At 41.4% G+C, this 15,270-nt stretch overlaps 1 protein-coding gene across 3 annotated transcripts in view; it reads left to right on the top strand.

Moving 5' to 3' along the window:
• The window catches only part of LOC138595723 (receptor-type tyrosine-protein phosphatase mu-like), a 155,801-nt gene continuing 140,531 nt past the window's right edge, over positions 1–15,270 (top strand). For all 3 annotated transcript variants that reach the window (XM_069667100.1, XM_069667101.1, XM_069667102.1), the window contains exon 1: positions 1–323. In XM_069667100.1, coding sequence (XP_069523201.1) covers positions 236–323 — 88 coding nt within the window. In that variant the 5' untranslated portion in view covers positions 1–235. The remainder of the gene's footprint in view (positions 324–15,270) is intronic.

Consider the following 15,270-nt stretch of genomic DNA (forward strand, 5'->3'; position numbering starts at 1 on the left):
ACGGAGTCAGTCTCTCTCTCTCTCTCTCTCCGGTCTGAGGAGAAACGAAGGAAAAAGAAACCGGAGAGACAGAAACCGTCTGTCCGCGCGAGCGCGTGTGTGTGTGTGTGTGTCCGAACGGCAGACAGGAGGCAACAGAAGAAGAAGAAGAAGAAACAGAAGAAAAAGAAGAAGAAGAAGTGGGTCGGAGTTGCTGCTTAGTTTCCCCTCGCGCACCGAGGGTCTCGGTGTGAACATGGAGCGGACCGGAACTTTGCTGCTCCCCGCGGCTCTCTTACTGCTTTCACTGGGACTAACGGGCGCGCGGGCGGACACCTTCAAAGGTAAGCGGACACACCGGGGACCGGGTTCATGTGTGTGTTGGGGGGTCCGGGTCTCTGTGGGCGGTGGTTGTGGTGGTGGGGTGAACATGGGAGTTGTTTCTGAGTGTCGGCATCCAAGTTTCCAGCTGGAAAATCTCCTCCTCCTCCGCCTCCTCCTCCTCCTCTGTTTCTGCACACAAACTTTACTAAGCCGAGAGGGGACAAATACTGCGAGTACTCCGTAAATACTGCAGAAAGTAGCTCCACACAACACTGACACTGAGTTCTCACTTTACGGAACCCCATCTGGATTGTGACCGCATTCCCGTCAGTGAACTCACCTGAGATTATTGATTATTGATCATGTTCTCCAGTAGAATAATCAGAGACGTGTTTCTGCTCTGCTGCAGATAAAATGAAATAAATTACAGGAGAAATGATCAGAAAAACGGAGATTTCTTATATTTCTGTTTTCATGTCAGATGTTGAGTTTGAGTTTTTAATAATTTTTTTATTGATCACATATGATCAGTTATTGATTACAGTAAATTCAGCAGCTCTGACGTTCTCTGCTGCAGACGCTGTCTGGACAGAATCAGAGAAGAAGAAGAGAACCTGAACCATGCATTCACATTTATTTCTTCATTTCACATATTGAACTCCATCTGAATTCTGGCCGTTTTTGTTGTTGTTAAACATTATTGTGGATCGTAGAAACACTTTCCTCTCACGTCAGCCGCCTGTGTGTGGACAGAGCTCTGCTGGAGGACGGGTAGAGAACAGAACAGAGACTGAGAGATGCAGCGCAGAGATAGGAAGCTTTTATTCACTTCATTTCATCCTGATCATCATGGTGCACACACCAAACTCCATCTGAATTCTGACCGATTTTATTCTACAGAATAAAAGAAACACAAACTTATATTTAATTTCTGCTCTGATGTGTTCAAGGGTTCACTTTGTCTTCTGCGTAACACAGAGAACACAGAGAACACAGAGAACACAGTACACACAGAGAACACAGAGAACACAGAGAACACAGTACACACAGAGAACACAGTACACACAGAGAACACAGAGAACACAGAGAACACAGTACACACAGAGAACACAGAGAACACAGTACACACAGAGAACACAGTACACACAGAGAACACAGAGAACACAGTGAACACAGAGAACACAGAGAACACAGTACACACAGAGAACACAGAGAACACAGTACACACAGAGAACACAGAGAACACAGTGAACACAGAGAACACAGAGAACACAGTACACACAGAGAACACAGAGAACACAGTACACACAGTACACACAGAGAACACAGTACACACAGTACACACAGAGAACACAGAGAACACAGTACACACAGAGAACACAGTACACACAGTACACACAGAGAACACAGAGAACACAGTACACACAGAGAACACAGAGAACACAGAGAACACAGTACACACAGAGAACACAGAGAACACAGTACACACAGAGAACACAGTACACACAGTACACACAGTACACACAGAGAACACAGTACACACAGTACACACAGTACACACAGAGAACACAGAGAACACAGTACACACAGTACACACAGTACACACAGTACACACAGAGAACACAGAGAACACAGAGAACACAGTACACACAGTACACACAGTACACACAGTACACACAGAGAACACAGTTCACACAGAGAACACAGAGAACACAGTACACAGAGTACACACAGAGAACACAGTACACACAGAGAACACAGAGAACACAGTACACACAGAGAACACAGTACACACAGTACACACAGAGAACACAGTTCACACAGAGAACACAGTACACACAGAGTACACAGAGAACACAGTACACAGAGTACACACAGAGAACACAGTACACACAGAGAACACAGTACACACAGAGAACACAGAGAACACAGTACACACAGTACACACAGAGAACACAGTTCACACAGTACACACAGAGAACACAGAGTACACACAGAGAACACAGTACACACAGTACACACAGAGAACACAGTACACACAGAGAACACAGTACACACAGTACACACAGAGAACACAGTTCACACAGATAACACAGTACACACAGAGAACACAGTTCACACAGAGAACACAGTACACACATAGTACACAGAGAACACAGTACACACAGTTCACACAGAGAACACAGTACACACAGAGTACACAGAGAACACAGTACACACAGAGAACACAGTTCACACAGAGAACACAGTACACACATAGTACACAGAGAACACAGTACACACAGTTCACACAGAGAACACAGAGTACACAGAGAACACAGTACACACAGAGAACACAGAGAACACAGTACACACAGAGAACACAGTTCACACAGATAACACAGTACACACAGAGTACACAGAGAACACAGTACACACAGTTCACACAGAGAACACAGTACACACAGTACACACAGAGTACACAGAGAACACAGTACACACAGTTCACACAGAGAACACAGTACACACAGAGAACACAGTACACACAGAGAACACAGTACACACAGAGAACACAGTACACACAGGGAACAGAGAACACAGAGAACACAGAGAACACAGAGAACACAGTACACACAGAGAACACAGAGAACACAGTACACACAGTACACACAGAGAACACAGAGAACACAGTACACACAGAGAACAGAGAACACAGAGAACACAGAGAACACAGAGAACAGAGAACACAGAGAACACAGTACACACAGTACACACAGAGAACACAGTACACACAGAGAACACAGAGAACACAGTACACCCAGTACACACAGAGAACACAGAGAACACAGTACACACAGAGAACACAGAGAACACAGTACACACAGAGAACACAGAGAACACAGTACACACAGAGAACACAGAGAACACAGTACACACAGTACACACAGAGAACACGGTACACACAGAGAACACAGAGAACACAGTACACACAGAGAACACAGAGAACACAGTACACACAGTACACACAGAGAACACGGTACACACAGAGAACACAGAGAACACAGTACACACAGTACACTGAGCACACACACACACACACACACACACACACACACACACACACACACACACACACACACACAGTGCAGTACCACAGTGCAGTATTACATTGCAGTACCACAGTGCAGTATTACAGTGCAGTACTGCAGTACTATTCTGGTTCTGATGATGGTCAAGATAAACAGTCAGCTGTCGGTCTGCACTCTCTCTAACTACATGTTTAAATTTATTAGACACACACTAAACTATTTACACAATTTGACAGTCATTTCCTTTAAAACAATGTGTGTGTGTGTGTGTGTGTGTGTGTGTGCGCGTGTGTGCGTGTGTGCATGTGTGTGTGTGTGTGTGTGTGTGTGTGTGTGTGTGTGTGTGTGCGCGCGTGCGTGTGTGTGTGTGTGTACAGCCTTAGGGTGTGTTGGTTTGTCCTCCTGTCCATCCCTCTCTGTTGCACATATTGAGGGCTGTAGGGACACAGTGTGTGTGTGTGTGTGTGTGTGTGTGTGTGTGTGTGAAGCAACAGAGAATGAAATTAAACTTTGGGTCCAAGATGGCCGCCATGCCCTAATAACCGTAGTGATGGAGAGAGGCTAATGAGCACACCCGGTTTGAGTGGGTCAGTTTGTTGACCGTGATGTTCGGTGTGTTTGTGTTACTAACACTGTGCACATTAATGTGTGTGTGTGTGTGTGAGCCAGTTTCTACTAAATGTCATTATTTTAGAGCAGAAACTGACATATAAACTAATATTTCTTGCATTTTAGGTATTTCAAAATAAAGTAAAAGACTTGTTAAATACGCGTTTTGGATCAGAGAGTTTGTGGTGTGTTTGTCTCTTTGTGTCTTTTTGTGATGTTTATGTTTTTATTTCTCTTTGTGGTTGTTTTGTGTCGGATTTCTAGTGTGTGTCTCTTTGTAGGTGTTGTGTCTGTTTGTAGTTGTTGTGTCTGTTTGTAGTCGTTGTGTCTGTTTGTAGTTGTTGTGTCTGTTTGTAGTTGTTGTGTCTGTTTGTAGTCGTTGTGTCTGTTTGTAGTTGTTGTGTGTCTGTTTGTAGTTGTTGTGTCTGTTTGTAGTCGTTGTGTCTGTTTGTAGTTGTTGTGTCTGTTTGTAGTCGTTGTGTCTGTTTGTAGTTGTTGTGTGTCTGTTTGTAGTTGTTGTGTCTGTTTGTAGTCGTTGTGTCTGTTTGTAGTTGTTGTGTGTCTGTTTGTAGTCGTTGTGTCTGTTTGTAGTTGTTGTGTGTCTGTTTGTAGTTGTTGTGTGTCTGTTTGTAGTCGTTGTGTCTGTTTGTAGTTGTTGTGTCTGTTTCTAGTTGTTGTGTGTCTGTAGTTAAAAACAGCAGAATGGTCTTTTAAAGTGACAATCAGAACCTGAAAACTGAAGCAGAGAGAGAGAGAGGTGTCTGTAATTAGAGTGCTACTGTAAACTCAGCAACACACACACACACACACACACACACACACACTCCCTGATGACCTAGTGTGTCCAGGTTCAGGACTGTCGCTGATTCAGGACTTTACCTTTTCCTCCTGAGTGTGTGGTTTGTGTGGGACAGCGTGTGTGTGTGTGTGTGTGTGTGTGTGACAGTGTGTGTGTGTTACAGTGTGTAAGTTACAGCGTGTGTGTTCAGGTGCAGTCAGCTCTTTGTTCTGTCTCGTCAGGGTTTTAATGAAGCTCACAGATTAAACACACACTCAGTGAAGTCAGGTGTGTGTGTGTGTTGAGGGTCCTCAGTGAGTTAATTATCTCCCCTCAAACCTCCGAGAGTTCCCTCCTTTGTTTCCTTCCTCTCTTTTCTTCTTCTTCACTTTCTGTTTTTCTAAGTTCACAACAAAGTTTGTGTGAATGTGATATGTGTGAGAATGTGATTTGTGTGTGTGTGAATGTGATTTATGTGTGAGAATGTGATTTGTGTGTGAGAATGTGATTTGTGTGTGAGAATGTGATTTGTGTGTGTGAATGGGTTTTATGTGTGTGAATGGGATTTATGTGTGTGTGAATGTGATGTATGTGTGTGAATGGGATTTGTGTGTGAGAATGTGATTTATGTGTGTGAATGGGATTTATGTGTGTGAGAATGTGATTTGTGTGTGTGAATGTGATTTATGTGTGTGAATGGGATTTATGTGTGTGTGAATGTGATGTATGTGTGTGAATGTGATTTGTGTGTGAGAATGTGATTTATGTGTGTGAATGGGATTTATGTGTGTGAGAATGTGATTTGTGTGTGTGCGAATGTGATTTATGTGTGTGAATGGGATTTATGTGTGTGAGAATGTGATTTATGTGTGAGAATGTGAGAATGTGATTTATGTGTGAGAATGTGATTTGTGTGTGTGAGAATGTGATTTATGTGTGTGAGAATGTGATTTATGTGTGTGAATGGGATTTATGTGTGTGTGAATGTGATTTATGTGTGTGAATGTGATGTATGTGTGTGAATGGGATTTGTGTGTGTGATTTATGTGTGTGAATGTGATTTATGTGTGTGTGAATGGGATTTATGTGTGTGAATGGGATTTATGTGTGTGTGAATGTGATGTATGTGTGTGAATGGGATTTGTTTGTGAGAATGTGATTTATGTGTGTGAATGTGATGTATGTGTGTGAATGTGATTTGTGTGTGAGAATGTGATTTATGTGTGTGAATGGGATTTATGTGTGTGAGAATGTGATTTGTGTGTGTGCGAATGTGATTTATGTGTGTGAATGGGATTTATGTGTGCGAATGTGATTTATGTGTGAGAATGTGAGAATGTGATTTATGTGTGAGAATGTGATTTGTGTGTGTGAGAATGTGATTTATGTGTGTGAGAATGTGATTTATGTGTGTGAATGGGATTTATGTGTGTGTGAATGTGATTTATGTGTGTGAATGTGATGTATGTGTGTGAATGGGATTTGTGTGTGTGATTTATGTGTGTGAATGGGATTTATGTGTGTGTGAATGTGATTTATGTGTGTGAATGGGATTTGTGTGTGTGAATGTGATTTATGTGTGAGAATGTGATTTATGTGTGTGAATGGGATTTATGTGTGTGAATGTGATTTATGTGTGTGAATGTGATTTATGTGTGTGTGAATGTGATTTATGTGTGAGAATGTGATTTATGTGTGAGAATGTGATTAATGCTTGAGAATGTGATTTGTGTGTGAGAATGGGATTTATGTGTGTGAATGTGATTTATGTGTGTGAATGTAATTTGTGTGTGAGAATGTGATGTATGTGTGTGAATGTGATTTATGTGTGTGAATTTGATTTATGTGTGTGTGAATGTGATTTATGTGTGTGAATGTGATGTATGTGTGTGAATGGGATTTGTGTGTGTGATGTATGTGTGTGAATGGGATTTGTGTGTGTGATTTATGTGTGTGAATGGGATTTATGTGTGTGAGAATGTGATTCGTGTGTGTGAATGTGATTTGTGTTTGAGAATGTGATTTGCGTGTGTGAATGTAATTTGTGTTTGAGAATGTGATTTATGTGTGTGAATGTGATTTATGTGTGAGAATGTGATTTATGTGTGAGAATGTGATTTGTGTGTGTGAATGTAATTTGTGTTTGAGAATGTGATTTGCGTGTGTGAATGTAATTTGTGTGTGAGAATGTGATTTATGTGTGTGAATGTGATTTATGTGTGAGAATGTGATTTGTGTGTGAGAATGGGATTTGTGTGTGTGAATGTAATTTGTGTTTGAGAATGTGATTTGTGTGTGAGAATGTGATTTATGTGTGTGAATGTGATTTATGTGTGAGAATGTGATTTATGTGTGAGAATGTGATTTGTGTGTGTGAATGTAATTTGTGTTTGAGAATGTGATTTGCGTGTGTGAATGTAATTTGTGTGTGAGAATGTGATTTATGTGTGAGAATGTGATTTGTGTTTGAGAATGTGATTTATGTGTGTGAATGTGATTTATGTGTGTGAATGTGATTTATGTGTGTGAATGTGATTTATGTGTGAGAATGTGATTTGTGTGTGAGAATGTGATTTATGTGTGTGAATGTGATTTATGTGTGAGAATGTGATTTGTGTGTGAGAATGGGATTTATGTGTGAGAATGTGATTTATGTGTGCGAATGTGATTTATGTGTGTGAATGTGATTTGTGTGTGAGAATGTGATTTATGTGTGAGAATGTGATTTGTGTGTGAGAATGTGATTTGTGTGTGAGAATGTGATTTATGTGTGAGAATGTGATTTGTGTGTGTGCGAATGTGATTTATGTGTGAGAATGTGAGAATGTGATTTATGTGTGAGAATGTGATTTGTGTGTGTGAGAATGTGAGAATGTGATTTATGTGTGTGCGAATGTGATTTATGTGTGTGAATGGGATTTATGTGTGCGAATGTGATTTATGTGTGAGAATGTGATTTATGTGTGAGAATGTGATTTGTGTGTGTGAGAATGTGAGAATGTGATTTGTGTGTGTGCGAATGTGATTTATGTGTGTGAATGGGATTTATGTGTGAGAATGTGAGAATGTGATTTATGTGTGAGAATGTGATTTGTGTGTGTGAGAATGTGATTTATGTGTGTGAGAATGTGATTTATGTGTGTGAATGGGATTTATGTGTGTGTGAATGTGATTTATGTGTGTGAATGTGATGTATGTGTGTGAATGGGATTTGTGTGTGTGATTTATGTGTGTGAATGGGATTTATGTGTGTGTGAATGTGATTTATGTGTGTGAATGGGATTTGTGTGTGTGAATGTGATTTATGTGTGAGAATGTGATTTATGTGTGTGAATGGGATTTATGTGTGTGAATGTGATTTATGTGTGTGAATGTGATTTATGTGTGTGTGAATGTGATTTATGTGTGAGAATGTGATTTATGCGTGAAAATGTGATTTGTGTGTGAGAATGTGATTTATGTGTGTGAATGTGATTTGTGTGTGAATGTGATTTATGTGTGTGAATTTGATTTATGTGTGTGAATGTAATTTGTGTGTGAGAATGTGATTTATGTGTGTGAATGGGATTTATGTGTGTGAGAATGTGATTCGTGTGTGTGAATGTGATTTGTGTTTGAGAATGTGATTTGCGTGTGTGAATGTAATTTGTGTTTGAGAATGTGATTTATGTGTGTGAATGTGATTTATGTGTGAGAATGTGATTTATGTGTGAGAATGTGATTTGTGTGTGTGAATGTAATTTGTGTTTGAGAATGTGATTTGCGTGTGTGAATGTAATTTGTGTGTGAGAATGTGATTTATGTGTGTGAATGTGATTTATGTGTGAGAATGTGATTTGTGTGTGAGAATGGGATTTGTGTGTGTGAATGTAATTTGTGTTTGAGAATGTGATTTGTGTGTGAGAATGTGATTTATGTGTGTGAATGTGATTTATGTGTGAGAATGTGATTTATGTGTGAGAATGTGATTTGTGTGTGTGAATGTAATTTGTGTTTGAGAATGTGATTTGCGTGTGTGAATGTAATTTGTGTGTGAGAATGTGATTTATGTGTGAGAATGTGATTTGTGTTTGAGAATGTGATTTATGTGTGTGAATGTGATTTATGTGTGTGAATGTGATTTATGTGTGTGAATGTGATTTATGTGTGAGAATGTGATTTGTGTGTGAGAATGTGATTTATGTGTGTGAATGTGATTTGTGTGTGAGAATGTGATTTGTGTGTGAGAATGTGATTTATGTGTGAGAATGTGATTTGTGTGTGTGAGAATGTGATTTGTGTGTGTGCGAATGTGATTTATGTGTGAGAATGTGAGAATGTGATTTATGTGTGAGAATGTGATTTGTGTGTGTGAGAATGTGAGAATGTGATTTATGTGTGTGCGAATGTGATTTATGTGTGTGAATGGGATTTATGTGTGCGAATGTGATTTATGTGTGAGAATGTGATTTATGTGTGAGAATGTGATTTGTGTGTGTGAGAATGTGAGAATGTGATTTGTGTGTGTGCGAATGTGATTTATGTGTGTGAATGGGATTTATGTGTGAGAATGTGAGAATGTGATTTGTGTGTGTGAGAATGTGATTTATGTGTGTGAGAATGTGATTTATGTGTGTGAATGGGATTTATGTGTGTGTGAATGTGATTTATGTGTGTGAATGTGATGTATGTGTGTGAATGGGATTTGTGTGTGTGATTTATGTGTGTGAATGGGATTTGTGTGTGTGAATGTGATTTATGTGTGAGAATGTGATTTATGTGTGTGAATGGGATTTATGTGTGTGAATGGGATTTATGTGTGTGAATGTGATTTATGTGTGTGTGAATGTGATTTATGTGTGAGAATGTGATTTATGTGTGAGAATGTGATTTATGCGTGAGAATGTGATTTGTGTGTGAGAATGTGATTTATGTGTGTGAATGTGATTTATGTGTGTGAATTTGATTTATGTGTGTGTGAATGTGATTTATGTGTGTGAATGTGATGTATGTGTGTGAATGGGATTTGTGTGTGTGATGTATGTGTGTGAATGGGATTTGTGTGTGTGATTTATGTGTGTGAATGGGATTTATGTGTGTGAGAATGTGATTCGTGTGTGTGAATGTGATTTATGTGTGAGAATGTGATTTGCGTGTGTGAATGTAATTTGTGTTTGAGAATGTGATTTATGTGTGTGAATGTGATTTATGTGTGAGAATGTGATTTATGTGTGAGAATGTGATTTGTGTGTGTGAATGTAATTTGTGTTTGAGAATGTGATTTGCGTGTGTGAATGTAATTTGTGTGTGAGAATGTGATTTATGTGTGTGAATGTGATTTATGTGTGAGAATGTGATTTGTGTGTGAGAATGGGATTTGTGTGTGTGAATGTAATTTGTGTTTGAGAATGTGATTTGTGTGTGAGAATGTGATTTATGTGTGTGAATGTGATTTATGTGTGAGAATGTGATTTATGTGTGAGAATGTGATTTGCGTGTGTGAATGTAATTTGTGTGTGAGAATGTGATTTATGTGTGTGAATGTGATTTATGTGTGAGAATGTGATTTATGTGTGAGAATGTGATTTGTGTGTGAGAATGGGATTTATGTGTGAGAATGTGATTTATGTGTGAGAATGTGATTTGTGTGTGTGAATGTAATTTGTGTTTGAGAATGTGATTTGCGTGTGTGAATGTAATTTGTGTGTGAGAATGTGATTTGTGTTTGAGAATGTGATTTATGTGTGTGAATGTGATTTATGTGTGTGAATGTGATTTATGTGTGAGAATGTGATTTATGTGTGTGAATGTGATTTATGTGTGAGAATGTGATTTGTGTGTGAGAATGGGATTTATGTGTGAGAATGTGATTTATGTGTGCGAATGTGATTTATGTGTGTGAATGTGATTTGTGTGTGAGAATGTGATTTATGTGTGAGAATGTGATTTGTGTGTGAGAATGTGATTTGTGTGTGAGAATGTGATTTATGTGTGAGAATGTGATTTGTGTGTGTGAGAATGTGATTTGTGTGTGTGCGAATGTGATTTATGTGTGAGAATAGGATTTGTGTGTGTGAATGTGAGAATGTGATTTATGTGTGCGAATGTGATTTATGTGTGAGAATAGGATTTGTGTGTGTGAATGTGAGAATGTGATTTATGTGTGCGAATGTGATTTATGTGTGAGAATGTGAGAATGTGATTTATGTGTGAGAATGTGATTTGTGTGTGTGAGAATGTGAGAATGTGATTTATGTGTGCAAATGTGATTTATGTGTGAGAATGTGAGAATGTGATTTATGTTTGAGAATGTGATTTGTGTGTGAGAATGTGATTTATGTGTGAGAATGTGATTTATGTGTGTGAATGTGATTTGTGTGTGAGAATGTGATTTATGTGTGAGAATGTGATTTGTGTGTGAGAATGTGATTTGTGTGTGAGAATGTGATTTGTGTGAGAGAATGTGATTTGTGTGTGTGAACATTTGTGCCTCTGTGGATGGGGTTCAGGGATGTGTGTGTGTGTGTGTGTGTTGATCATATGACTTCTTGACAGTTCTCAGGCTGCTTCTTAAGCCAATTTAGCAGCTATACACACACACACACACACACACACACACACATACATAGAGTAACCTCAAACAGTGTTAGTGTTCTCAGCAGTGGGTGTTCACAGTGAACCTGTCAGCTCCTGCTGTGTGTGTGTGTGTGTGTGTGTTGTGCACATGGAGGCTCTTCTGTGTCTGCATGAGCCCACAGATACACACAGCAGAGGTGTTACAGGTGTGAATGTTTTCTGCTCAGTTTCTCTTTAAATGTCGACTTCATTAAACCAAGAGCTCAAATCTGTTCGTTTAATAAAACAAATATTTACGATGAGGGAGGGGATGTATATTCAGTCATCCTTTCAAAATAAAAGAACTCTGAACTAAGCAGTGACAGCGCTGGTTAAAATGAGGCTCTGAAGTGAGTTCTTCTTCTGTGGTGTTTCAGGGAGCTTCTTGTTTGTTGATGGAGCTGACCTCGTCCTCACATATTCATGTTTTTCAAGTGTCTCACCTCCCGCCCGCTCTCGCGCTCCCTGTTTGTGTTCCAAGTCTTTGTTCGCCTTAATCTCCTACAAATCCACATCAGAGAGGCCAACGATCCGCAGCCACAAAGTTCCACTTCTCCTCTTACTGAAGCACGACTTCCTGCTCGGCCGCTCGGATTTAAGCCGATGGAGAAAGGATCCCCGGCGGGCGGAGGCGCTGCGATGGGCCCCGGTGGCCCCTGGGATTAACGCGCCGCCTTCAGACGCTGCGTCTGCAAACCCAGCGGGGATTAAAGGAGCCGGATTAAGACTCCTTTGTTTAACGTGTGAGATGAGATAGAAACTGCGGAGGAGGATTTGTGTCTGCTACAGCACACAGAGGGAGCCCAGTGTCACACTGATCCCCCGGTCCCTGAACTCACCACGGTACACTTTACACTCGAACACCTCACACTCACACAGACACACACATACACACACATTAACACGTTAACATGAACAGTGTGAAATATAAACCAATCAATAACTAATCCATCAATAATGATAGTGATCGTACATGGCACTGTGCCTCATCTGCTCACCTTCAGTGAGAGTGAAAGCAGATTTTAGGTTCTGATCCAGAGGTGAAGCTCATTCAGCGAAGATCAGCAGTGTGTCAGCACGAGCCCGCTGGTGTCTTAAGTTCGGACAATAGAGGAAATCTGATGTAGCTGATTATTCATATTTATGATCTTTAGTCGCCTTAGTGAACAACATTTCCCATAAGGCCACAGGCGATCTGCACTTCAGTGGACTGAAGAGAAAATATCAGACATTGAAGGCAGTCAGGATGCTGCAGGTTGTTGTATCTTTCTTCAGATTAACCAAATTATCTGACATGAGATTACAAAAACAGTCAGCGTGTCTTCAAGAGATTACTGGTCTGTGTGTGTGTGTGTGTGTGTGTGTGTGTGTGTGTGTTTGTTTAATCCCTGTCCAGAGATGTCAGTCTGATTAGTGTTGTGGCCCAAATCCCTGATCATATTCATAGGATTATTGTTTGAAGATGTGTGTGTGTGTGTGTGTGTGATGACTTGAAGACAGACCGCAGTAATGAGACAGGGATTAGTGTGTGTTTGAGTGTGTGTGTGTGTGTTATCTGTATAATCTGTGTTAAGATGCTTCCTGCTTGTTCAGCAGCTCTCTGACTTAAAGGGTAATTCTGGTGTTTTTAAACCTGGCCTCGATTTTTTTTTTTTTTTTACATATTTTGGGTCTAAATGATTCACAGGTGCAAACAGTGTGTGAGTGTCTCCAGTAGATGTGTTCATCCTGCAGCAGTGAAACAGGCTGTAATGGCTGCAACATAATCCTTGATGGGTCAAAGGTCGTCCACTAACAGTTCTTGTTGTTTCCACTGACAGGCTCAGATTGTTATTCTAAGTGTGTGACAACATGACAGAAAGGATCCCTACAGAGATAGACCTTTTTGTTACAGAGGAAGATGATTGTTTTAACCACACACAGACATTACATCGCTCTCTGCACACACACCAGACTCCATTCAGAAAAACAGGGATTTAAGATCACAGGACACAGGAGGCGCTGGTCCATAATTTGTTTGTCTGTGTTGTTGTGTATTCCAAAAATATTGTGTTGGATCCAAATTAAACATCTGAAACAACAAGTCACACAATAACACAAACAAATTTATAGAACTTTTAAACTAACTTTTGAAATCCCTGTTTTTCTGAATGGAGTCTGGTGTGTGTGCAGAGAGCGATGTAACGTCTGTGTGTGGTTAAAACAATCATCTTCCTCTGTAACAAAAAGGTCTATCTCTGTAGGGATCCTTTCTGTAATGTATGTCTGTCTCTCTGTTCAGTGCCGACGGTGAAAGGAAGGAAGAAAGGAAGGATAAATATTTTATTAAGATTTTAACGCTCTCTCTTTTTCCTTTTTATCATAATCATTATGATAATTATCTGCACCGTGCTGCCAGCGAGAATAGATAACACACACACACACAGTCAGTTAAGCCTACAGGGACTTCAGGCCCAGAAGCTGCTATTTAACCTATATTACTACAGTAAATATTCATATGTAGCTAATATCTGTGTGTGTGTGTGTGTGTGTGTGTGTGTGTGTGTGTGTTCACAGTTTGCAGCACGTGTTCAGTGAACTGAGTAAAAAAAAATACCTCAAACCAATTAGCAGCCAGAAGAGTTTGGTCTGAATGTGGCCTGATGTGGATGTGGTGTGGATGTGGTGTGGATGTGGTGTGGATGTGGTGTGGATGTGGTGTGGATGTGGTGTTTATGTGGCCTGATGTGGTGTGGATGTGGTGTGGATGTGGTGTGGATGTGGTGTGGATGTGGTGTGGATGTGGTGTTTATGTGGCCTGATGTGGTGTGGATGTGGTGTGGATGTGGTGTGGATGTGGTGTGGATGTGGTGTGGATGTGGCCCGGATGTGGTGTGGATGTGGCCCGGATGTGGTGTGGATGTGGTGTGGATGTGGCCTGATGTGGTGTGGATGTGGTGTGGATGTGGCCTGGATGTGGTGTGGATGTGGTGTGGATGTGGTGTGGATGCGGCCTGGATGTGGCCTAGATGTGGTGTGGATGTGGTGTGGATGTGGCCTGGATGTGACCTGGATGTGGTGTGGATGTGGCCTGGATGTGGCCTGGATGTGGTGTGGATGTGGCCTGGATGTGGCCTGGATGTGGCCTGGATGTGGTGTGGATGTGGCCTGGATGTGGTCTGGATGTGGCCTGGATGTGGTGTGGATGTGGCCTGATGTGGTGTGGATGTGGCCTGGATGTGGCCTGGATGTGGTCTGGATGTGGCCTGATATGGCCTGGATGTGGTCTGGATGTGGCCTGGATGTGGTGTGGATGTGGCCTGATGTGGTGTGGATGTGGCCTGGATGTGGCCTGGATGTGGTCTGGATGTGGTCTGGATGTGGCCTGGATGTGGTGTGGATGTGGCCTGATGTGGTGTGGATGTGGCCTGGATGTGGCCTGGATGTGGCCTGGATGTGGCCTGGATGTGGTCTGGATGTGGCCTGGATGTGGTGTGGATGTGGCCTGATGTGGTGTGGATGTGGCCTGGATGTGGCCTGGATGTGGTCTGGATGTGGCCTGATATGGTGTGGATGTGGCCTGGATGTGGCCTGGATGTGACCTGGATGTGGTGTGGATGTGGCCTGGATGTGGTGTGGATGTGGCCTGGATGTGGCCTGGATGTGATGTGGATGTGGTGTGGATGTGGCCTGGATATGGCCTGGATGTGGTGTGGATGTGGCCTGGATGTGACCTGGATGTGGTCTGGATGTGGCCTGATGTGGTGTGGATGTGGTGTGGATGTGGCCTGATGTGGTGTGGATGTGGTGTGGATGGGGTGTGGATGTGGTGTGGATGTGGCCTGATGTGGTTTGGATGTGGTGTGGATGTGGTCTGGATGTGGCCTGGATGTGGCCTGGATGTGGTCTGGATGTGGTGTGGATGTGGTGTGGATGTGG

This window comes from Semicossyphus pulcher, unplaced genomic scaffold, assembly GCF_022749685.1.
Source record: "Semicossyphus pulcher isolate SPU_LCO1_2020_fin unplaced genomic scaffold, fSemPul1.0.p SCAF_18, whole genome shotgun sequence".
In the NCBI taxonomy this organism is placed as follows: domain Eukaryota; kingdom Metazoa; phylum Chordata; class Actinopteri; order Labriformes; family Labridae; genus Semicossyphus; species Semicossyphus pulcher.